Consider the following 26,602-nt stretch of genomic DNA (forward strand, 5'->3'; position numbering starts at 1 on the left):
AGATATGTCTCAAATTCTGAAGAACACTCACATAGCAGTGTATAAACAGTTAGCTGAGGTAGTGGAGTCTGCTGTAACTGACTACCCAGAAGGCTCCTTAAGCAGTGAATTGAACTGAGGATACACCCCTGAAGCGGTGTTGTGCCCAGGTTTCTCTTCTTTCTTTGCTTCCTTAGCTGTAAAGAGAAGAAGTTGCTCTGCCATGTACTGCAGCCATGAAGCTGTCTTGGCACAGGACTGAATACGAGGAGCTGAGTGGGACCAGAGCCTTCACATTTTAAACAAGAATCAATCAATCTTTCTCTTTCTCTCTTTCCTTCCTTCCTTCCTTCCTTCCTTCCTTCCTTCCTTCCTTCCTTCCTTCCTCTCTCTCTCTCTTTTTCCTTTCTTCCTTCCTCCCTCTTTTCCTCTCTTTATAAACTATCTCCTGCATTCTGCTATAACAGAAAGCTGACCAACACATGGACATGTTAAGGATAAAAATAAGTCAGTTATAAAAATATTAAAAATTTATTAAAATTTACATTTATCAATTGAAGATGAAATATTGTCATTTAGCTACTGCAATAAAATGTATCAATCATATATGAAATGTTCTCAGATCTCCCGCATTAAATTGATTCCCGTGAAGGCAAGGGATGCATTACATTTATGACCTGATCACCACCCAGACCCTCACAGTTGTGAACAACACGCACACATGCAGGTGTCAGGGCAAGGCCTGAGCAGAAAGGACGGAACCCTTCATCAGGCACCGAGGAAATGAATTCAGTTTAGTTGGCCTCAGATAATATTTGGCAATTAAAACACCAAATACCACACCAACACATTATTCTTTTCAGCATGAACAGAACACTCTAGTTGGTGTATTTCATTTTTTATTGATAGTGACACAATAAAAATTCCATACATACTAATTACCTGGGATCCCTTATAAATCTTTAAAGGTGTTTCACTAACACAATTTGCACTTCAAAGTCATACAATGAACTAAACTTTTAGAAAACAATTGAAAATAAAAATACATCAAATATATCATAAATCATGATAGGATATTGAGATGGCTTATAAGTGGTATTTATACATTCTACTTATCACAATGATGTAGACTTTAACAAGAAGTTGGTAACTAAGGAGTTAAAAAGAAATATTAGATTTTGTATAGTTAATGGCCAGATTAACAATGTCTCAAGTCCTAGAGTCCTTAAAACGTTCTTCCAGAGTCCACCAAAGCAAGCAAAATGTGGTTAAAAAAATTCTTAGTTACATATATCTTTTAAAATAAATTTGAGATTATCCAGTATGCCTTACGCAGATTCCATTCATTGAAAATCACTGAGGTCTCCAGGGACTATCTCTTCACGTCTTCACAGCTTGGATCTGATCTGATGACAGACAGACAAAGACACTGTCAGCCCCACAAGGGAAACAATAGCAACTCTATTCTCTAAATCACTCCAAGGCAATTTTATAGAACACAGGAAGGCCCTATGCATACATCTGTTTCCTTCAGGTACAATTAAAACTGTGCGTTAAGTTTTATAGAAGCTGTAAGTAAGGAAAGAATACAGGTTTTATGGCTTATTAGAAAGACAGGGAGCAGTTCCTCTGGTGATTACTCCTTCTAAGAACCAATTACTTACAATTAATTCTTTTCAAGGGAATTACTTACAACTCACTAAATACAGAGTATTTCCTGAAATGTCAGTAGCCTTCCTTTGCAACCTTATGCTCATTCCCAGTTCCTGATCCATCTAGCCATCCTTCTCTTTTTAGTTAGTGTATGATGCACGTGTCCATATTCATGTGTCTGTGTGTGCACGGGCATGATGGTCCATGTGTGGAAGTCAATGAACAACGGAGTGTTGGTTTTCATCTTCTATCTTAAGACAGGTCTTTGTTGTTTGCTGTTGTGTATTCCAGGCTAGCTGCCCCACAACCTTTTCCTATTTCCCTATCTTGCCATAGGCACACTGGGATTAGATATGTCCTGGGGATTTGAACTCCCTCAGACCTCAGACCAACACAAGAGCACTTTACCAGCACACTGGAAGATGGGTCACTGGATGTCGTGGTTTTCCCTTGCTGTCACAATACTCTGACGTTGCCCGAGTATGTGATTCCAGTGTATTCTCCATGATCTCTTCCGGGCACTGACCAGTATCATAGACTGTCAGTACTATCCCATGCAGCTGGTGCTGTAACAATTTCTTTCCTGATATGAAACCTATTTCCCCCTCAGGAAGATTGCAAAAGCCTCTGCCTCCCAAGTGCTAGGATTAAGGGTGTGGACCTCAACCTCCTGGCATGGTTGTCTTGTTTTCTACCAAGTTTTTGTTTCTTTTGAGGTAAGATGTGCCACTGGAGCTCTCCGTCCTTCTGTCTCAGCATTTTGAGTACCAGGGTTACATGAACGTACCATCATGCCTGCCTTCCAACTTTGTTCCTTATCCCTCTGTCCTGCTTCCTGGAAAAGGGCACTGTTTTTCTTGGTTGAGTTCTCATTGTTAGTATTCTTATTTTCATATAACTGACTTATTTGTTGCTGGAATTTCTTTTCTGTAAATCATATCTTAACTTTTAATTTGTAAAAATGACATATTTTAAAGGATAAACTCCAATACTGTTTGAAATGTTTTTCTTAACCTATATCCTGTACCTGTACTCCCCCTTTCTTACAAGTTTTCATTTGTGTATTTCATATTTTTATCCTCAGACATCTGGACACTTTGCTATTGGCTTATATGAATGAGTACAACTAAAGGTAGACTAGACATCATAAGTGTGTGTGCAGTTTGTCAAATATGGCCACTATTCTACTGCATCTGGTTAAGACACTTCCGTGGAAATCACCACAATTATTACTTTAGTGACTTTTTTCTTGGAGAAGCCTGATTTTCAGAGATGACTCTTCCTATAGCCGGCCTACTTTCTTCCTCTCCTGCTCCTCCTCCTCTTCCTCCTCCTTCCTCTAATTCTACTACTTCTACTACTTCTTCCTCTGACTCTTCCTTTACCTTTTTTGTTTCTTTCTTTGTTTTGAGACAAGATTTCTCTGTGTAGCCCTGGCTGTCCCGGAACTTGCTCTGTAGACCAGGCTGGCCTTAAACTCAGAAATTTGCCTGCCTCAGCCTCAGTGTTGAGATTAAAGGCATGTGCTGGGTCGTCTGCCTAGTTCCTAATCTGACTCCTCAGAGACAACTTATCTTCTGCCTACTCTTTAGTCTGACTCCTCAGACGACCCTCCCTATTGTCCGTCTCCTTCTACCGTTGCCTGGTGGAGTAGCAGACAGATGAGAACCACAGAATTCTTCTATACAAAAGCTTGCAGCCTCTCTTTGCTTTCAGTTCACTATTACCGTACATAGATGTGTCTGGTGTTTTCCAGTCCAGAGGTAGTGTTTTGACTATTTGCAAAGGATATTTCTTAAAACATTTTTTTATGGTTTAGGGAGTCATGTCTTCTCTTTTTAGTTCCAGATCCATCTTTTATTTTTAACTATATTATTTTCAATTACTAGCATATTCTGAGCCTTTGAGAAGATCGTCAGTCAACTAGGCTGTGTACTATCATTTCATACTGCCAGCTTAGGAGTCGGCTTTTGGGGAGCGGCTGTTAAGCCAATCAACATCCATCAGATACCCAGCTTTCCAAACAAGATCATCATTTTTACTACATGTTTGTGAAGTTAGTATCTTTTAAAAATGCCGCCTTTATTACTAGTGATACCTGAGACTGGAGTGTGTGTTCAGTCCTCTATTTTCCATTAGAATACTCATGCTCACAGTATGTAAAATATACACACAAAAATCTGTAAATGGGCTAAGGTTGTAGGACCAGAAGTAGAGTGCTTGTCTACAATGTGTATTTGCTTATGCTCAGGGTGGATGTCCTGGAATCATTTTTGGTATTCAATATAAAATAAAACAAGATTAAAGTCTGAAACCTGTAGGCATTACTGATTTTTCAACTTACCTATAATATGGTAAAACAAGTTTCACTCTTTGGGAAAACTTTAAAAAAAAAAAAATCTCACTTGAAAACTGGGAAGGTAGAATATGTCTGTAGTCTCATCACTGGGAAATTCATATAGTGAGTTCCAGGTCAGCCAGTGTTACACAAATAGTGATACCTTGCCTCAGAAACCAAACCAAACCCTTCCTCCTTCCCCCCCAAAAACGTCTCACTTGAAAGTTTCAGAACTAGAAAATTTATACTGATCACTAAACATATAAAATTACCAAGTCTTTCAAATGAGAATATAATCATATGTAACATTTAGTATTATACAAAAAAATCAATATTAAATAAATATGATTAGATCAGCGCAAGATGAACCTTGTTTAATTCGCTAGGAACTTCAGGATTCTGAAAGTAAAATGAATAGAGGTCAAAGGTCTTTTACAGTTAGATTTTACTATGTTTTTTTAAGGTAATATGTGACATTAGAAGCTGGTTAGTCTCTTTTATTTACTTGTTTTGAAAGATAGGTGCTTATCTTTCTTTATATTCAAACATAACTGAGAACAATAAAAATCTATACTATTTACTCTTCTATAGAAAATACAATGATCATCTAGTTAAAAAAAAAAAAAAGCTGATATATCCTTTGATTTTGTTTTTAAAGCAATGCTCCCTCAAAGGTCCAGCTCTTCTGCTACTACTCCTGTGCGCAGAGCAACAAGGCTGCTACTGCTTACCTTGCAGAGGCTGATGCAACAAAAGGGCATAAAAGCACCTCTAACAATATGCTATTCTCACAAAGACTTGGGAGGTAAGATAACAGATCAGAATAAACATTGCACACCAAGTCTTGAAAACTGGTCAAACTGTAAAACTGGGTCATTACTGACACCTAGTGGCTATCGCTATAGACAAAAAATATATACACAGGGAGCTGGGGAAGAAAGTAAACCCTCGCTGTCCTCTCAGCTATCATCATCTCATCCTGAGGTGGGAATGACTACACTGAGAGTGTTGGCAGGACTTCCACTGCGCACTGCATCATCATTGGGAGCAATGGTCAGCACTGGTGAAGGAAGAAATTTGCCATGAAAATTCACTTCTCTATATTCTTTGGATTTTTCTGAAACCCAACAGTTTCTTCTGGAAATCCATACCATAATCCCCAATACTTCTTAAAATAATTTAAAAATTGAAGTTGATCGGCTCAAAGAAAAAATGCCTTTACTAATATTTAGGACCATTAAAGATGTTTGTTTGTTACTTGTAAAATAGGATTGGAATGTTCTTTGCAATTTAGTAGTAAATGTTTTGTCTGAATAAATACAACTAGAAATGAAAGTCTGTGCCAGGTGGGCCTTTAATCCCAGCACTTGGAGGCAGAGGGAGACAAATCTCCAAGTTTAAGTCTAGCCTAGTCTACAGAGTGAATTCCAGGATACCCAGGGCTATAAGAGAAACTGTCTCCAAAAAAAAAAAAAAAAAAAAAAAAAACCAAAAACCAAAAACCAAAACAAAACAAAACAAAAAAACCAGGCTGTTACAAAACCAAGTTCTATCTATCTCTGTGAAGCAGTTGTAAACGGATTACTTTTCCACCCAACACAAAAAGCTGTAAGTCTCCAAGAGTTTCCAAAGAATGGAAGAAGAAAAATGAAAAACTATCCCACACATATCTAATATTATAACCTAAAATTATGAGAATTTGATTCTCTTTTACTTTCCTTCAGGGTAGGAGCCTCCCAGGAAGAATGAACATGAAAGCTTCTGACCTGGCCAGAACGGCTTTTGAGAAAGGCCATACACAATACACACCTATCTGCTGCATTGCATGTTGCAAGCTGTTCTTACACATCTTATACAGACGCTACAACCCTAGGGAAAACTATACTTATCTAATCTTGACTGAACTGAAATAAACAAGATATCATTTAATAGTATTTAATACTAAATGAGTGTTAAAATATACATATAAATTATGTATAAGATATATGTAATATTATACATCGTGATTCATAAAAAAATTAGTTGTCATTTTGTTCTAGTTATTAACAGTAAGGCCTAATGTTTGTCCCAAACTTCAGATGTGTTTTTTAGCAACTAGATTTAATGAAAATCTGGGTCCATACATTAAAACCATTTTCCAGATTTACTCTATTTACTGAATGTAAACACAGAAATCTGCTAGAAAAAATACAGCAACATAAATGCAACAAGGTATCAGGTACTTACTGTACTGCTTTTTCTGACAGCAGAAATAAAAACAAGAAGGGGAATTGATGTAATAAAATTAAAACATAAAGATGAAATGAATGAATGAAACAGAAGCAGGCAACAGCTGTGCAGCAACTTGGGATGTACCTTGGAGCCAGTCCACGCCTTCCTGCAGGCCTTCTCCTTTGATGGCATCACTAGCACTGAAATAAAGTCCACACACAAAATCCACTTTATGGTGTCATACATACAACTCTACGAGTAAGAAACAATATTGCAAAGAAATACATACTAATAATATATGTTTGTACAAGAATAATTAAATACTGAAATAGAATATAATATGTTATATTAATAATATTCTATATTCCATTGAAATATATTATATAATTAGGAAATTAGAGTCTCAGGACTAGGGAAAAAAATCTGAGACAAATTTTGAGATTTGTAGTGATATAAAGAACATAATATTTTTCCCACTGTCCTACCTAATTTTCTAGCACTCACTATCCTACCTCACTGTACCCACTGCTCCAATCGCATTTATCAGTTAGAAATGTTAGACATAGATCACAGTGTAGTCAAAGAATCTACTGACTTGGTTTGAAATGTAGTTTGTTATTTATAGAGTAAAATCCTATAATTATACATGGGTTTTGTTGCTATTGTGATTATTGTTTTATTTTTGAGACAGGGTCTCATAACAGTTCAATCTTGCTAAGTATTGCTTGAACAGACTCTACTCTGAAAATACAGGAATTTATGACAACATTACATGTTACAGATCTAGTAACTTATTTTAAAATCCATGACCATATTAATATATAATTAAAGTTTCTGAGTAATTAGAGCTTGTTTTATATCATTCACTTGGAGGAAGCATTACGCAGAGTATAGTAAAGAACCTACAGAATTCTTTCAAGTAGGAAGACGGAAACAAACAGTATAAGATAAGCAATTATGCACAGCACACTTTTCATCACATACGGTAACAGCAAGGCACAGTAGTATCACTTACACCAAAACTCCCCAAGCTATTGATTTTAGAACTCATAGTTCGAGACAAGTACTACAGGAACGAGCTTTGTCCACTGGTGGAGGTGTCAGCAGGTGACTACAAACCTGGGCATTTCTCTGAACCACTTCCCTGTTTACTGTGAGAAAAGCTGTAAGACTCAGAACTAGAGCAAACACTCTTCTTTAACTATCAAATACCACTGGACCTCAGATTCAAATTCAGCAACCAGAGAGTAGCCCTGTCTCTCCCCCAACTGTTCAAAAGCAAAAAAGGTTTCACTATTTCCTTCCTGGCAGAGGGATCTTGGGTAGGGGGCAGGGGTGCTCATAGAATCCTGAGATATTTCTAGCATTTACTTAAATGCTACTCTGTTCAGCACCAAGGCTAGCTCTTAAAATCTTTTCTTTTTAAAAGTATTATTAATTCTTTGGAATTTCATACAATGCATTTTGATCATATTCACTCCCAGCTTCTTAACCATCCAACTTCATGCTCTCTCCTCTCTCTCTCTCCTCTCTCTCTCTCTCTCTCTCTCTCTCTGTCTTAAAACCTAATCAGTCCAGTTTGTGTCAAATACTGTGTATTTGGTTGAACTAACTCTCCCTCTCCCATTAACTATCAAAATGTCAACAGCTCCTCAGCTAGGAGCAGAGCTGCATTCCCACCCCAAGTCCACACTGGGGTTCTGAGGCTCCACTTTCTTGCTTTATATGCTTGGTCACTTTTATCACCAGTAGACTCTCTGATTTGTGTCCAACTTCCTGTTAAATATTACTGTAACTCTTACAACATATAGGGACTGCTATAGAGGGACACTTTAGGACATGGGAAGGCAGGAGGGTAGGTAGCAAAAGAGGATCTCAGAAAAGTAGAACACAAGAGTTAATTAAGAACTCTTTCCGAAATAACTAATGCACATGAATTTCAGACACTGCTAGTATGTCCATATACAGCCATTATCTCTATTTCTTCATTTGAACAAATATCTATAGTATATGTAACATGTGCCAGTCACAAAAGTGGGAAAAGAAAAATAAGGCAGCAACCAAAACTTGTCAAAAATAGAGCTAACCCACCATAAAATAAGCAACAAAGAGCCCACATGGTAATGGTGCGGTACAATAGTAACACAGAACAATTGATTTGGTGAATGATTCAGGCAAGGTGACACCATAGAGGCTTGGCTGATTTCAGGTAAAAAAGGAAGTCACTGTGTTTGAAGCCAGAAGAGTGAGTGGGACATTTAATTATGTTTTTCACTATAAGGGCTTTTTTGTTTTTTTAAATATACTTTTTTTCTAGCATCAAAGGCTTTGTAAAGTTAAAAGCAGTATTCTCATGAGTACTTGCAAATCTGTGAAGCGAATATTTAGCTTACATCCTATCATGCTTAGCCATTTATAAAATGTCAAAAACAAAACAAAAAACAAAAACCCTAAAGAATACACGAACTCACAGACTTTTCAGAAAGACAAAATGAGAAATACAATTTTTTTTTTTTTACCAAATATGCCACGGCTTGTCTTTAATGTTCTCTAAACACAGCAACTGAGACACTTTCACAGAAGTCACAGAGTCTCTAAGATCCATTTTGTTTGCAAAGAACAAGATTGGAATTCGACGGTGCTTAATATCTGAAAAAGAAAAGGACCCCATCGTGATGCCTCTCGTGCTTTGGATGACTTGGCCCTAGCCTCCTAAAACTGAAATACACATACAGAAACCCTTAGAGATATAAACAGTCATCTAAACCCGCCGTTCTCAACCCGTGAGTCAGCATATCAGATACCTGCATATGAGATGTTTGCTTTACAGTCCATAGCAGTAGCAAAGTTACAGTTATGAAGTAGCAACAAAATAATTTTATGATTGGGGTCCTCACAGCATGAGGAGATATATTCAAGGGTCACAGCATTACAAGGCTGAGAACCAGTGATCTAAACAGAAAAAAAAAACTAAAACTATTTGGTAAGACTCTGGCTAGGTGCTTTAAACCAAAGAGCAAGGTTGGAGAAGGGGAACCTCACAGTCATAGAGAAGTATCTATGCAAAAAGACTTCTGTGTTGTCTTGTCAACACAAGACATACAGACCTCAAGTAAGAAGAGGAGGAAGTGGATTAATTATAAGTCATAAACAGTACAATGAACAAGTGACATTACTTTTTTTCCCCACACCGTGACATTATTTTTAACCAGCTATTTTTCCCATTACAGTTTTGAAAAGATTTCCCAGTTTTTTTTTTAACATTTATATATTTAACTGTATTCGTTAATTGTGTGTATACATGTATGTTTGTATGTATGTATGTGTACATGTATATGTGTGTGTGTTTGTACATGTTCGTGTATGTAGGTGTGTCATGCTATGCATGGAGGTCAGAAGATAATTCATAGGAAAGAGTCAACTCTCTCCCTCTGTCCACCATATGGCTCTGTAGGTTCAAACTTAGGATGGAGGCCAGATTCAGCAGCAAGTGCCCTGAGCTGCTGAGTGAAGCCAAGTGCAAACTAGAAGCCATAAGTGGTAGGTGGTAACAGAATTTTCTTGCTACCTGTCCAATGTTGTGCAATTTGCTTTCCACAGGAAAGGCAACACAGAGCAGCATCTTTACATCTTGTTAAAGAAAAAGAAAAAAAACAACATATTTCCAGCTATAACTATTTTATCTAATTCTGCATAAAAATCAATTCACCAACTTAATTACTGCATATATTTATCTTTTTACCTAAGCAACACTTAAAAATAAATTGGACAGGAGTACCGAACTGCCCATATCTCCAGTTCCAGAAGCTCTGACACATTCTGTTGGCTTTTGTGGGCTCCTGCATGCCTAGGGCACACATAACATTCATATATAAAATGATAAATAATAAAACCACAGCCCAGTTCCTCTTCCTCCTACTTGAAGTTTTCCTCCTTTCTGTTAACATTGAAAGCTAAAGAAGCAAAAGCATAGTAGCTCCTCTGCCACCACACGCTGGAATCAAGAAACCAAAGCAACGGAGCTCATGTCCTTCTGCACCAAAACCTACTTCCTCCCTCATCTCTTCCATCTAAATGTTGTTCTCTTACTACAATATGTTATTTATATATTTGAGAAAGTAGGACTTTTAGTGATAAGGAAATAAATGCCAGTATATAAAAACAAACAAACTCTGCAAAAAGCTTTGAAATCTAAAAAAAAAAATAGGCCAAGTTATTATAAAGTTTTAAAATTTACAAATTTAAATAGAAAATAATTCCATCTCATAATCATCTTTTCTTCTACTAAAGAACAAACCAGCACATACAGAGGGAACCCAAAACACAGATACCAATGGTGGAAGAAGCTACACAGATACCTGGGTGATTCAGAAGGGTATCAAGCTCTTCTTTGGCCACAACCATTCTTAACTTATCACTACTATCAATGACAAAAATAATGGCTTGTCCATCTCTGTATAAAGAAAGAACAGTGAAATTAGTTTACTACCACATGCAGTCTTAAGTGGTCTCAAACATCTGGATCCTAGTAACTTGGCAGCTGCTATAATTGAAGTACTTACTGAATAGTATGTCTGCTTACTTTAAAAAACACCTTGTATAGAAATACTCATAAAACAGGTTATCTGCTGTTAAAACAATCTTATTTCAACTAAATATGGTTAGTAATAATTCTGATCTATGATCTATAATTTCCTTGACGAAATCATTTGAATAAGGAACAACTTTTTCACTAAGTGCAGCTGTGGAATCTGATTGCACATATCCCACAGATGTGAGTGAATATAGCATTTGAAAGCACTGGAGTTAGAGTAATGGGGAAAGAGCAAAGTATCAGCTAAGGTGACTGTTATAATCAATTATCGTCTCTCTGTGTCTCTCCCCCTCCCCTCCCCTCCCCTCCCCTCCCCTCCCCTCCCCTCCCCTCCCCTCCCCTCCCCTCCCCTCCCCTCCCCTCCCCCCCCCTCCCCCAGCCTGGCTTCTAAATTATATAGCCCAGGCTAGCCTTAAATTTGTGACTCTTATTCCTTAGCACTACAAGAACTGGGATAGCAGGCATGCACCACTATGTCTAGGGGGTTCTTAGAAATCGCTATCAAAACCAGAAAGAACAAAGTCAGGAATTATAGGAAGTCACATTTTATAGCAGAAACCATATAATCACTTGGATTTCTAATCATTATTTGTCATTAAAGTGCAGCCATATAGTTAAGCAACATTCACAAAAACACTTACTTATAATAGTGTTCCCAGAGATTCCTGTACCTTCCTTGACCTGACATGTCAAACACTGTAAAAGACAAACTATAAACAAAAGCAAAACATTAGTGTATTTAAAGCAACTAAATCAAATGGTTAACTTTTCTATCAACTAAATCATCATGGCTACAGTATAATAGATGTTAATATTCAAGAAAAATTGAAAATGATTTTATTAATCTAAATATGATTTTGCAATGGATAACATAAAAATGCTTCCTTCACTAATGAGGTTTTTAAGAGTTGGCCTAAACTTTAAGGGCTGAGAGTAAACAAACAGAAGTGGTACAAAGGGCACAGCCCATGAGATTTGAAATGACAAATGATTTCCAGGTAAGTCTGGAAACAGCTTCCTAGTCACAAAGAGAAGGGGGTTACCTGGAGGATTTGAATTTCTCTATGCTAAATCCTATGGTTGGAACTATATCTTGAGATTGAGCCTGTAAGAGAAAACATAAAACGGTTTGAAGAGTCACTCTGAGTTCCTGTATTGAACTTCATAATCAGTCAACACATACATCCTGAATTTATGTATGCTTGGCATAGTCTTCATGTCTACCTGGTCCCTGCTCTCAACAATCAACATATGACCACGTAGACAGAGTGTTCAGGAGTGGAGTGACATTTGACCCAAGAGTGAATGGTAGGAAGGGGAAGACCTATGGCAAAGATTATTCTAGAAAATAGAGTTAGTGCACTGACCGCATAGTGGGGGAAATAACTTGCTACCCAGGAAAACTAGAACGCATGCTGCCTGAGGCCTGCTCCAGCTCAGGAGAACTGCAGGTCTGAGGTGGGAGGTGACCTTTCCACTGCACTGGAAAGGTCAACTCTAACTGCACTGGATGCTACAAAGTGACTGCTCATTCAGTGGCTGAAAACCTGTGGCCTCTGGTGATTAACACCTAGCTGTTAGGTTGGGGACTGTGGGGGTGTGGGGGTGTGTGTGGGGGGATTAAGTAAAGAAGTAACTGTTCTCCTGTTCTCTTTGTTCCTTCCCTGCAGGTCCTTCCTAGCCCTGAGAGAGGCTGGAAGCTCATTAATTCCTTGTTGGCTAGAAAAAGTTCTGTAGAAAGAAGCAGTCACTCTTAAGACACTCCAGCCTTTCTTTCTGAGACAGAGAATAAAGGGGAACAACTTTCTATGCTTGCCCTTAATTATTCTCTTTTTAGGATACATGACCAAATGGTAGTCCAAGCATCTTTTTTCAAAAGTTCACAAGTTTTCATACATAAATTCAAATCATAAATTGAATAAGAAGTTACAACAGACATGTATACATGTGTTTCCATTTAGACTAGTTATCTAATAAAACATTTATTATCTGTAACTAGTTCTACACGTTCATTACAAATTGAAAACAATAATTCTTTTTATTTTTTATTATTTTATTAGATATTTTCTTTATATACATTTCAAATGCTATCCTGAAAGTTCCCTATATCCTCCCCCCACCCTCCTCCCCTACCCACCCACTCCCACTTCTTGGCCCTGGCATTCCCGTGTACTGGGGCATATAAAGTTTGCAAGACCTAGGGGCCTCTCTTCTCAATGATGGCTGACTAGGCCATCTTCTGCTACCTATGCAGCTAGAGACACGAGCTCTGGAGAAAACAATCATTCTTATGTCTTAATTTGAGCATGGTTTTGTCAAGAGGCAAATCGTCTGCCTAGTGTCTCACTAGTTTTGAACTTTTATCCAGTGAACACTTCATCTTCAGTCCTTGCACCCACAATAAATTGTCCACTCCCAGCTTACAAATTTAGTTATCAGACAATGGTTTCAGAGCCAGCCCAGAAGGAATGCCTTCTCTGATTGCAAATCTGTTCCAAGCCTGCTTTCTATTCTAGTGAAATTAGCCCATGACACACGAAGGTTTACAGAGTCCTAATTGCAGTTTTTAAAATAACTTCGGCTCAAAATTACTTGTATAAATTTAGGAATTCTATAGACTCACTATTAGGAATTAAGAAATCATCAGTTTGTCTACATAGCATTACTACAAGGGAAAACATCTTCATTGATTTGCACAAAATTTGCCCAATAGGGTGAGCTAATGCCCAGGAATTATTGGACTAATTTAATAATGTCAGGAAAGGCATATCAGCAATAAGAATCAATCCTGAGATGAGATTTTGAAAGACCATGCAAGTATGAATTTTACCCATTGCAGGTCATGCAAAAATGATGGGCCATCTCAGGAAAGTCACCTATTAGCCTTAACCTTTTCTAGATGGCTCCTGACAGCATGCATGTCTAAAGCTCATTGCTAAGTAGAAGAGTGACACATAGGGAAGATAGACAGGTGAGTTATGATAGCTCTGCTAGGGAGTTCTACAGGAAGATCAAAAAGGGCCAAGAGACGGGTAAGATATACACTTTGACAGATCTCACAGACAATTAAAACTATACTGACAATTGAATCCATTAAATGCCTTCTAGAATTTCCATCAAACTTCATTCAAAGCAAAACTCTATCCTTTTTATGATCCAGATGCTGAGAAATTATTCTTGACTCTGTCCATTGTTACGTGCCATGTATGAAGCGATTCACTCTCTGTTTTCCTGGCTCTGTGCCACTACCTTAGAATAGTCCTTTCCATTTGTTGCTTTGAATTACAATAGCCTCCTAATTACTCCTAATTTGCTATGCCATCTGGCACAAGTTAAGGCTAGGTTTGCTTAAATGTCAACGATATTACCGTGCTCATAAAGTTATTATGAGAATTAAATGAGCTAATAGGTATAAAAAAACTTACCATGGTGTCTAAAAACATTCCAGAAATGCTTGCTATTATTATAATTATAATCTCATTTTGGTTACTCTTATTCCTATGTTTACCCATAACTAAATAAAAAAAAATCTTGAAACTTTTATGTGAAAATAAGAGTAGAACAAGGGAAAATTTGCCTCCCATTACCTTGTTCACTCAGGTACTGCACTTTTGTAAACTTTAAATTCCAATGGGAGAGAAGCTGAAAATGAATGGGAGCACCGGAACCTTATTCTCGCGCTGTGACCAGGCCTTTCCCGGAACAGCTCCGGTTTGCCTCGCCGAAGTCTGTTTACTCAGCTTTTCCTTCCTCTTAGCCTCCAGGCTGCAGTCATACTTTCCCTAAAGTATTTTTCTTGTTTGCTAGAAAAACTATTTTGTGGCACTTAGGATCTTGCCTCATTACTCTGAGGTTCCCTGAACAACAAACATTGGCATTAAGTATTTCTTAATTTTGTTCTTTTTTCCCATGATCTTACCATTTATTTATTTATTTATTTATTTATATATTTATTTATTGTATCAACTACATGATAAAGGTTAAAAGTTTAAGGATATCACAGAAAATATATCCCAATTATCAACAGTGCCTTCACTGAATTATAAGTAGAACATTTAAGTTGCCTCTACATAGTTACCTAGGTTCTCCACAAATTCCCTTTTAAAATTTAGCTTGAAGGGATAAAAATTCCCAACATTCTCTTCTCCAAAGTCCTGATAAAAGTAATCACTAAAAGAAGCTCCAGAAGTTGACTAGGACACAAGGGATTCATATGGAATTCATTTTTCACTGCAGTAATTCAGAGTACAGGCTGGGCACAGCACACACTCTGGAGACAAGAGACAGTGGATGTCCTGGAGCCCTGGGGCCAGCCACCTAGAAAAACTTTAGATTCAGTGAGGGACCAACCACACATGTCTGAAAAGCATGGTGGAGAGAAACTGAGGCAGAAGCCTGAAGTCAATCTCTGGCCTGCCGATTTCCCCCTATACACACAGCAGGCACACTCTCACTCCTATCTCCAAAACAGAGTCATGTCTAATATTAATTCCTTCTGTTTTACCTAGGAACAAATACATTCAGTCACTGGACAGGAATGGCAACAAGGAAGGAGTATAGACTGGACCATCTGAGTCCAGCAGTGATTTGAACAGTATCAACAGGACCAGAACAGAATTTCTAAGAAGTCTTATTTTTATCATGCTTGCTAAAAATTTTACCCTCCATGTAATCAACAAAATTCCCTGGCCAAAGATAATCTATTCATCTATCATCCAAAACATATTTAAGTGCTAATCCTTACTGTAGGTATGCGATATTCAATGCTTGACAAGTTAAGGTCTGTGGTGGTTTGAATAGGCACAGCCCCCACAGATTCATGTGTTTGAATGCTTGGTCATAGAGATTGGCACTATTTGAAGTTTTGGGATTATGAGAGGAGGTGTGGCCTTGTTAGAGGAAGTGTGTCAATTGGGGTTGGTCCTTTGAGGACTTGAATGTTCTAGCTACCTTCACGGTGAAACACATGCAGACTCCTCCTAGCTGCCTGCAGATGTAGATGTAGAACTATTGGTTCTTCCAGCACCATGCCTGCCTGGACTCTGCCATGTTTGTGTGATAATAATAGACTGACTGACCCCTCAGCACCTGTAAGCCAACCCCAATTAAATTTTTGCCATTATAAATTTTTGTCTTACAGGGACCCCAATGGAGGAGTTAGGGGAAGAACTGAAGGAGCTGAAGGGATTTGCAATCCCATAGGAAGAACAACAATATCAGCCAACCAGACCCCCGCAGAGCTCCTAAGGACTAATCCACCAACCAGAGTACACATGGAGCAACCCATGGCTCGAGCTGCATAGTATGTACATCCTCTGCATTGGATGTAGCAGAGGATGGCCTTGTCTGACATCAATAGGAGGAAAGGCCCTTGGTACTGTGGAGGCTTGATACCCCAGTGTGGGGTAATGCCAGGGCAGAGAGGTAGGAGTGGGTGGGGGGGGAGCAACGTTATAGAAGCAGGGATGAGGGTGATGAGTTGGTGGGTTTTAGAGGGGAAACGGGGAAGGGGGATAACATTTGAAATGTAAATAAATAAAATAACCAATAAAAAAAAAGAGTTGCCTTGGTCAGGGTGTCTCTTCACAGCAATAGAATCCCTAAGACAAGGGCTCTGATATTGAGGAAAAATTGAATAAGCAAGTTATCACCTGAATATGTAGTACACCATCAAATGAATAAGCAGACTGCTTCGGAGTTTTTCACGATGACCTAGATGCTTTTACCTCTCCCCCTACCCCCACCCCCCACCCCAATAAAGTCCTAGCTGAACTGGAACACTATTTGTAGACCAGACTGGCCTTGAACTCATTAAGATTGCTCTGCCTGTCTACTGAATAGGATTAAAGGCATATACCACCAATCAAAACTATATTCTTCCGTACAAAGACTGATTGGGTGAAAAATACCCTGGCAGCTGAGGATAGTCATCAATTCAAATACAGCACTAAAATAATTCATTCTTAAAAATAAGTCTGCTTTTACTATGTTTAGGTATGGGCCTTGAATTCCTGATCTTTCCAAGATTTTTACCATGAATGGGTGTTGAATTTTGTCAAATGCTTTCTCAGCATCTAATGAAATGATCATGTGATTTTTTTTCCTTTGAGTTTGTTTATATAGTGGATTACATTGATGGATTTCTGTGTATTGAACCATCCCTGCATCCCTGGGATGAAGCCTACTTGATCATGATGGATGATTGTTTTGATGTGTTCTTAGATTCAGTTTGCAAGAATTTTATTGGGTATTTTTGCATCCATATTCATAAGGGAAATTGGTCTGAAGTTCTCTTTCTTTATAGAGTCTTTGTGTGGTTTAGGTATAAGTGTACTTGTGGCTTCGTAGAAAAAATTGGGTAGTGTTCCTTCTGTTTCTATTTTATGGAATACTTTAAAGAGAATTGGTATAAGGTCTTCTATGAAGGTCTGATAGAATTCTTGCACTAAACCCATCTGGTCCTGGGATTTTTTTGGTTGGGAGACTTTTAATGACTGCTGTTATTTCTTTAGGGGTTATGGGACTGTTTATATGGTTTATCTAATCCTGGTAACTTTGGTACCTGGTATCTGTCTAGAATATTGTCTATTCCATCCAGGTTTCCCAGCTTTGTTGAGTATAGGCTTTTGTAGTAGGATCTGATGATTTCCTCAGGATCTGTTGTTATGTCTCCCTTTTCAGTTCTGATTTTATTAATTTGGATACTGTCTCTATGCCCACTGATTAGTCTGGCTAAGGGGTTTATCTATCTTGTTGATTTTCTTAAAGGACCATCTCCTGGTTTTGTTGATTCTTTGTATAATTCTTTTTGTTTCTACTGAGGAAACCCAAATGGTCGAAAGCACCTAAAGAAATGTCCAACACCCTTAGTCATCAGGGAAATGCAAATCAAAACAGCCCTGAGATTCTACCTCACACCAGTCAGAATCGCTAAGATCAAAAATTCAGGTGACAGCAGATGCTGGTAAAGATGTGGAGAAAGAGGAACACTCTTCCATTGTTGGTGGGATTGCAAGATGGTACAACTACTCTGGAGTCAGTCTGGTGGTTCCTCAGAAAATTGGACATAGTACTACCCTGCTATACCACTCTTGGATATATATCCAAAAGATGCTGAAACATACAACAAGGACACATGCTCCACTATGTTCATAGCAGCCTTATTTGTAATAGCCAGAAGCTGGAAAGAACCCAGATGTCCCTCAACAGAGAAATGAATACAGAAAATGTGGTACATTTACACAATGGAGTAGTATGCAGTTATTAAAAACAATGAATTTATGAAATTCTTATGCAAATGGATGGATCTAGAGGATATCATCCGGAGTGAGGAAGCCCAATCACAAAAGAACACACATGATATACATTCACTGATAAGTGCATATTAGCCCAGAAGGTCAGAACACCCAAGATATAAGATACAATTTGTAAAACACATGAAACTCAAGAAGAACGAAGACCAAAGTGTGGACACTTTGCACTCACTGATAAGTGGATATTAGCCCCAAAGCTGGAATACCCAAGATACAATTCATAGACCACATGAAGCTCAAAAAGAAGGAAGACCAAAGTGTGGGGGCTTTGGTCCTTCTTAGAAGGGGAACAAAATACTCACAGGAGCAAATATGGAGATAAAGTGTAGAGCGGAGAATAAAGGAAAGGCCACCCAGAGACTGTCCCACCTGGGGATTCATCCCGTAAACAGTTACCAAACCCAAACACTATTGTGAATGCCAAAAAGTACTTGCTGAAGAAAGGAGCCTGATATAGCTGTCTCCTGAGAGGCTCTCCCAGAGGTGGATGCTTGCAGCCAACCATTGAATTGATCACAGGGTCCCCAATGGAGGAGTTGGAGAAGAGACTGAAAGAGCTGAAGGGGTTTACAGCCCCATGGAAAGAACAATATCAATGAACCAGAGCTCCCAGGGTCTAAACTACCAACCAACACATGGAGAGATATATGGCTCCAGCCATATTTGTGGCAGAGAATGGCCTTGTCGGGCATCAATGGGAGAAGAGGCTCTTGGTCTCGTGAGGGCTTGATGCCCCAGTGTGTGAGGGAGTGCAGGGGGGGAGCGGGGGGGCAGGGAGGTGGGAGTAGGTGGGTGGGTGGGGGGTACACCCTCATGGAGACAGGAGGAGGGGAGATGGGATAGGGGAATTTTGGGAGGGAAATCGGAAAAGGGGATAATATTTTAAGTGTAAATAAATAAAATATCCAATAAAAAATGGGTTTGAATCTAAAATCAAAAATAAATTTTACCTACATACACAAGAAGAGATAACTTTCCTATAAAATGAGACATGGATCAGTTTTATAATCTTTTCCTAAGAGAGTACTATAGATTCTGTGATTAATACACTTAATTAACTAAAAATTGTGCCCACGTGTAGATGAAAGCTCACTAATGCTGATGCCCTGGGAACAGTAAGGAAGAAAACAGCTACACCTGAGTAACACAGGTATGGCACCTCCACACCTGCCAACTCAAGGAACACCTCTTGGCTGCTATTAGCGTAGTTAAAAAGGCAGCAGAGTTGGGGAGCAAAGCGAATTGCAGTTGGGATCTTCAGGATGATTTTTCTGAACCCCAAGACAGGAAAGTTGCTTCCAGCTTAAGGGTCAGGAAATAATATCAGGAATTATATTTAACAAAGCCCACCTCTGGCTTATGAATCATATGTTGCATGTGCTAACTTTATATGTTTTTAGTACTAATATTTTCATACATGTTACTCAAAATTGCCATCTGTCACTGATATGCACACCACTGTATAATTATACACGGAACTTAAACACAGTGAGTGCAACCTATAAGTAAACAGCCAATTCGTGAAGATGTTTAGGGGAATATAAAAGAAGAAAAAAGGAATATCCCATCTTAATAATCAAGATGTACCTGCATACTCACAAATATGTTGTATATGCAGTAAGCTACAGTTCACTGATACCCCTTTACCAACAAGAACAATAGGCCTTCATATGAATATCAGAAGTTGTAACTTAAAACTTAGGCTTCCCATTCTCTGTATGAGAAAATGTCAAGAGTGGCAGAAGTACTTACGTTGGAAGGTTTCAGCTTGTTAATGATTGTTGTTTTCCCACTATTATCCAGCCCCAGGCACAGAACATGAACCTCCTTCTTCCTCAGGCCAAGTAAACCTGAAAGTCTGTCCAGCAACCCCATATCGTGGCTTAAATATTTAAAGAGCAACTGCAAGGGAAGAGAAATTATTATTTCAAAGGGACTTTACACGTGAGATACATGAAAAATTTAAAGCTAATGGCAGCACACAAACCCATCGGTGTGGCTTTATTCTTAGTAAACAGTGTAAGCCGATTATCAGAAAGGAGCCTTAACTGAAATGCAGGCTTGCAGCTTATAAACCTTGGCAACACGGAATAACATCCCTGAAGCAACCATATTTATAATATTCACAAAGTAACTCTTGTTAGCTTCAGTATCATGTGGAGTTTGCCAACTGTGGTTTTCAAAGTTATTTATGAATGAGAGGCTGGGAAATACGGAACACTACAAAGGCAACAAGGCTCAGCTACAGCCTGATGCTACAGCTCAAAAAGCAGAAGACAAGAAAACAAGTGAAAGGTCTAGGCATATCACTTTAACATCTAGGTAAATATCCAAAACAAAGGATGCTTATATTTTGAAATAATTTGTAATTATATAAGTTTTACTGTTTTTGTTTTCTACAGGTTGCTTCCATTTTCTATTAATAAACAAAGAATGACCTGATTCACCCACCTCTTATATAGTTCTGTAATTTACCACTAATTCTTTGGGAATAGTGGATACATTCCTTCATAATTTCAGTTAATCTTACTAAATTTAACATTTCCTTAACTATTTACAATATCCTACCCTTATGTAAAAGAGCTTTAACTATAATACCACTATAGAACAGAAAAGTAAATACAAATTTTAAGCACACACATGTTTTCACACATACAGATATGTACACAGAAACATGCATATATACATATTTGGTATAAACACACATATACATATATATGTATGTATTTGCTAATTTGTCTCTTAGGTGTTCAACTGAATCATTTTTTTAGAAGAAAAATCTGTCTTGTCAGCTTTCTGTTTCTATAGCAAATACTCTAGCCCATGACAGAGTTCCTATTGTTGGAGACTAAACTCTTAAGATAGGCCTTTGAGGAGTGTTTACTATTAATGTCAGGTATGGGATATCTCCCTTTCAGTTGTTGGCTTAGGAGGGGAGGGTCCTAGAGACAACCCCAAACAATGAACCAAGGTATTGCCATTTCTCTTACTGCCCATGGGAACTTCATGTTAAGATCCTACAGCTGAAGACACCACACGCCTTGGTCACATTATGTGGAGAAATCCAACTGGTACTGACCCAGAAACTTCTTCCCTGATAGCTAGCTTTCATAGTACAGACACTGTGTTATGCAGACACTGGGTGCAAAAGGTCATTACTAGTCTACATCATCTGTGAACTGTGAGAGCTAGTATAATGTCCATGGGTGCAAGAATAACATGAGGGTTATGGGGGTAACCAACTGCTTTCTGGTTGAATTTAAGGCCTGATTTTGGGGCAGAAACTCATGCCTGGTATAGCAAACTTGACCACGCCCATGAATAAGAAGGTAGAACCTACTACTACTATTGTGCTACATAATACAGTAATAAGCTGCTCTCTACACTTTTATTATTATACCCACAGATGAATGCAGCTCTCGGCCCCTATCAGGGAAGCTTCTTTTTGCAGTGGATAGTTGTTGATATAAAGATTCACAACCAGTCCACATCCAGAGAATAAGTAATTGCAAAGGCTCAGTTCTAAACGAAACATTTATCTACACCACACTCTTCCTCCCAAGGCTTAGGAAACATTCTGGAAAAGGAGGCAGAAAGACTGTAAAAGCCAGAAGCTGGGGAGGGAGCTGCCGCCAAGCAGAAACTTCTGGACATGGCAGGGCCACTGTATTCATGGTTAGCTTTGGTTGTCCACACAAGAACTGCCCAAGCCAGCCAACATTTCAGCCTGGGTTAGGGCTCATGAGGTGACCTCAGGAGCTCAGAGGGGGCTCACGAGGCCACCTCGCTATCTGAGAGGCTAGCAGTGGATGGCTGCCAGGAGAGTCAATTTCCTTCAGGGACATGGCCACTGGCTGTTTGCCTATGTGGATGGCTGCACACCCATGAGCCTCGGGGTGGCACTAGTTGGACCCTCCTGGTTATTTTAAAAGAAAAGCGAGAGGAGAGCATAAAGTTGGGAGGAATTATACAAGAGGGGAGGAGGGAGCCCGAGAAGAATTGGAATTGGGGAATAGCAAGTAGATAAGCTCAAAATGCACTGTACACAAGTATAAAATTCTTAAAAAACAAATTACTATATTAAAAACATCCAAGCTATTCAACTTTCTAGAGCAGTCTTTAAATAACAACAAAATGAGCCACCCCCCAAAGCAATACAAGGCAGAATTACTTTGAAGCCAAATACAACTGCTGCTAATACGATTGCTTTGTGTAGCTTTGACTGCTCCTACCCCCAATGGTACTGTTAAATTTACATTTCACATCTCCAAATGAAGCTCTTTAAGGGTCTTTCATTTGGTGTCATCAAACCCTAAATGTTACTGTATTTAGATAGAAGAAAAATAATTTTTACCAACCACCCCAGTACTGCCAACACTGCCACAATACATGTCTACTAAGTATTTTTCTTTGCTTTCTGAATATTAATTTCCAGAGTTCTTGAAACATTAATTCACTTTATTAATTCTCATGTTCATTTAAGGTCACATAACTCAAACACGTTACAACTCCTTTAATGTCTTTTATGCTATGCCATCCCAAGCAAAGGATGTGAAGGAAAGGCTATCAATAAGATGCTTCTAAGTCAAATGCATAAGAAAAGTGACTGTATCGTTGACATTTTGCTTATTACTTTTGGGAGACCTCTATCAGTATAAAGTACAACATCAACTTTCAATGATGTGCCTAAAAGAAGCAGTGCATACCTAATGGGCAGCTCTCTTTCTTATCCTAAGGATGAGAATGGGTTTAACCTTTGTAGTCGTTTAAACCTTTTCATATTAGAGATTCAAAGCCCATTTTAAAACATTTCTTTGAATACCAACTTAGGAGTTGGAATTTGATGAATCTATCTTAAATTTTCTTTGCTGCATAAAACAATTCATATTTATCATTTTAGTTAGAATTGGCTATTAAGTCCTATAGAGGGAAGCATGTTAATATAATGCTTCTATGTTTTTTCATTTTCCATATAATCTTTAACATATTTTCAAAATTACAACCTCTCTGTTTTTCATGTCTCCTCTCTGGGTAAGTACTACAAAGCATTGATTGTTAAAAGGTACTATCATAGATATTCATCGTCCACAGTCTTTTGTGACTTTCTATCATTTTTCTCAAATACCTGAGATTTATTATTGAAATATTTGGGAATATAAAATTTTAAAGAGCTTTTCAATTCTTTTTTATGTGCAACATGAAAAACCCTACCACAGCAGTGTTTAAATTTGGTTTATTCTATCACTAATAAAACTGAATATCACTGAAACTTGCTTTTTAGTTAGTGTTTCTCTCATGGGCTGCTTGTTATATCTGGTGGCTACTGCTTTGATTACTGTATGTAGTCATGTATATATTCCATGCATATGTATTGCAAACTATTTTAATTAAAATTTACTTTATTACAATTGTTTTATAATACAGAGCTTTTATCTGATGATATTGGTGGTTTTCTTTGGTTTCTTTCTTCAGTTTTAGGTCTAGAAATATTTCCTTCTCTTTAGTATTTTGAACATATTAACTAATATTCTGTTTCTTTTATCTGTAGTTAATTTTTCAGGTTTTAAATTCTAATTTTCCTGAAATGTACTTGGTTATGAGAGCTGATTCAGAGAACTGGTTGTCCTTCTACTCCCCCCCCCCTTTTTTATATTCTTATATGTGTTTGGATCTAGCAATAGGTCCTCTGTACATTCTAAACTATATTCTCTGGAAGAAAATTCTTAGGGATTACTTCTAAACAAAATCTCAAGGTCACTGATGCTTGAGAAATTTTATATAAGCTTCTACAGGGCATTACTCTTTAATATGCTGATATGATCTCTAAAGCTCCAAGAGATGGACAAAGAAAGTACTCCTGTCTGTAAGACTTGTTCACAAGAACCTTTTTGGGGAAATATTTCAACTTCACACAAACTGGGAAACCTGATCTGGGAAACCTATTGGTCTGTTTGTGACATCATCTCTCAAGTCACACATCCCTATACTTTGTCATGTGAACCACTAAGCTTCCTTTCATTAATGTCCCTTTTTCCGATTTACCAGTTTCTTCAGCTTTGAAGAGAACTATACCCTGAAAGTGTGCTTCTGGGGGACTGAGGCACTGCTGGTTTTATTGTCTTCTTCCATGTCCTTATTTTTTGTTTTTAAGTTTAGAGAAAGCAAGTTCTTAGGCACAACAAAGTTCTGCAAAGGCTAAGTACAGCTATTCTGAGGTAAGTCCATAAAATGTTCTTTAAGAAGGAACAAAACCCACTGTGACTGAGGAAGACGGGCTAGTCAATAAGAGAGAAGAGCAGGATGAGCTTGACTCAGAATCTGCAGCATGGGGAGTAGTAAGTCATAAAGATCTGGAGTTGGATCATAAAGTTGAGAACACACATCACAAAACACTCTCAGCCAGTTTTCATCCTCTGATTGGTTCTGAATTTCTTCCAAATAGTAGTTTAAAAGTTCTTACCAATAAAATCACCTCACTGTAATGAACTCACAAATAAAAACACCACACAATTAGATTAAGGTAGCCACTCAAGCAAAAACTTGCCCAGTCCCAAACTCTCAGCAAACTTCTACCTTAGGAAGACTCTTATAAAGCAACTGGGCTTTTGCTTAAGGGTTTACATTCTTACCACCAATTAAAGTTTTACACAATTAACACCCAAAACAAATGGGGGGGGGCTGTGACAGGGCTGAAATTAGGGACACAATTAGCTTTATAATCTCTTTCCCTATTCATGTCTATTAAAATTTTCTAAAGAAAAGTATAATCTTAGGGACTGGTTATGTGGCAAAATGGTAAAGTGCTTGCCTACAATGTGCAAAAGTCCTAGATTTAATCTCAGGCACTGTAAAACAAGAAAGAAAAAAATTAAAAATTATACTTTTTTTTTTTTGGTTTTTCGAGACAGGGTTTCTCTGTGTAGCCCTGGCTGTCCTGGAACTCACTTTGTAGACCAGGCTGGCCTCGAACTCAGAAATCCACCTGCCTCTGCCTCCTGAGCGCTGGGACTAAAGGCGTGCACCACCACTGCCCGGCAAAAATTATACTCTTAACAGCAGAGATAGCACAGCTCTTCTAGGGGACCAGAATTTGACTGAGGCTCTCAAGCACCTGTAACTCCAATTCCAGAGCTGGTCACACAACAGGCACTACACTACATGAACAAGTATTAATAGAGAGGTGGGGGGAGAGGAGAAAGAACATGGTATAAAGTTGATATTGACTTAAGACTAGACTTAAAACTATGCTTTAAAGGATAAAAAAAGAAAAACAACCCATCATATTGGCTAGATTAGGAACAAAATATACCTTCAGTGTAAAAAGTCTTACTGTATGTATTGTATAACACTGACAGAATTGATAGCTAAAGTAAATTTGGCTAAAATGAAACAACTCCTTGAATCAAGAACACTTAGGTGTCTGAGCTGCTTTCTGAGAATTGGCTTTCCAAAGGATTAGGTGGTTACCAGAAAAGCACTGAAGATTTAACGTTATCCACATGTTAAGACCTTAGAGTTAAGCTGCAGAGAAAGATGAGATGAGACAGAGACAAACGCCAGAAATGCTACTTTGTAAACTTTAAACTTTATAGTAGTGTGGGCTGTTGCACATTCTTACTGCCCCAATAAAACAATCTTATTAAGTTAGAAAATTTTGATGATGAAATTTCAACCAAATAATTCATACATGGTATAAAAAGGTCCGTCTTGGGCAGCATTAAAGTCAAACAAGCAAACAGCATTCGCTCAAAGCAATTCAAAACATTTTAAAGGCTCCTTAGTGTTCATCAAATAAACTCAATTTTTTTCCCCATCTCTCACACATGAGAGATAGTAACTCACTTGGATTAAAAAATACGGGTAATAGTTTAGAGTAATTCTAAATGGGACAGGGAGGAGGTATTCTCTGTCTACCGGGTGGAAATGGCTGCAAACAGGTAGCGGGAACTTTTTGAACTAGTGGATCCTGCCGCCGGTTCCATAGAGCTACAGACACCGTGGAAAGGTCGTGTATATGTTAACAAGGGTGAAGCTATTGGCGTGAAAAATCATACCCAACAGAGCTGAAAGAGAACACACAGATGATGGTGAAGAGAGACAAACAGCGGGGTGCGGGTGGAGGTACCTGATCTTTGACGTCAATCCAAAGGCCAAGGGGCTGACAAGGACAGGAAGGGACGCACTCTTGTACCCGTTTCCGCGGTGGGATCTTCCCAGGAGCCTCAGCCTTCCTCTCTCTGCCTCCTTAGGAAGGTTCCCTTGTCCCAAGCACAGCCCCTTCTACAAGTTGGGAGAACCGCCGGGTTCACCCTGGATGCGCGCATCAGTGGCTGAGCAGGCGCCGCGGCGCGCGGCGTTCCCTTGGCAACGGGAGCTTCTTCCGGTCCCAAAGCCACGCCCACTCAGGCTTCGTAGGTGTCCGCCCACAGGTTCTCATTTCTGCGGCTGGAGAGCTCTGGGTAAAAAAATGAACGGTCTGATTCCCGCAGAGGAACTCTGTTAGCGAAAGTGTGA

General features: G+C 38.5%; 1 protein-coding gene across 1 annotated transcript; it reads right to left on the bottom strand.

Moving 5' to 3' along the window:
- Positions 1–562: 562 nt before the first annotated feature.
- Arl6 (ARF like GTPase 6) lies at positions 563–26,333 on the bottom strand. Its single transcript, XM_021184477.3, has 8 exons — positions 26,214–26,333; positions 19,841–19,990; positions 11,819–11,880; positions 11,417–11,485; positions 10,540–10,634; positions 8,701–8,830; positions 6,326–6,381; positions 563–1,385 (listed from the first exon to the last, which is right to left on the bottom strand). The coding sequence occupies exons 2-8, from the start codon at positions 19,961–19,963 to the stop codon at positions 1,360–1,362; spliced, it is 561 nt and encodes a 186-aa protein (XP_021040136.1). The 5' UTR covers positions 19,964–19,990; positions 26,214–26,333; the 3' UTR covers positions 563–1,359.
- Positions 26,334–26,602: the final 269 nt, after the last annotated feature.

This window comes from Mus caroli, unplaced genomic scaffold (genome assembly GCF_978045245.1).
Source record: "Mus caroli unplaced genomic scaffold, Mus_caroli_1 scaffold_17, whole genome shotgun sequence".
Classification (NCBI taxonomy): Eukaryota; Metazoa; Chordata; class Mammalia; order Rodentia; family Muridae; genus Mus; species Mus caroli.

Excerpts from the sequence above, each read along its gene's own strand:
- Arl6 (XM_021184477.3), bottom strand. The coding sequence starts at position 19,963 with ATGGGGTTGCTGGACAGACTTTCAGGTTTACTTGGCCTGAGGAAGAAG. Across the intron at positions 11,881-19,840 it reads ACAAGCTGAAACCTTCCAAC|GCTCAATCTCAAGATATAGT; the intron begins GTAAGTACTTCT and ends TTTCTCTTACAG. Across the intron at positions 11,486-11,818 it reads GAGAAATTCAAATCCTCCAG|TTTGTCTTTTACAGTGTTTG; the intron begins GTAACCCCCTTC and ends TTTTGTTTATAG.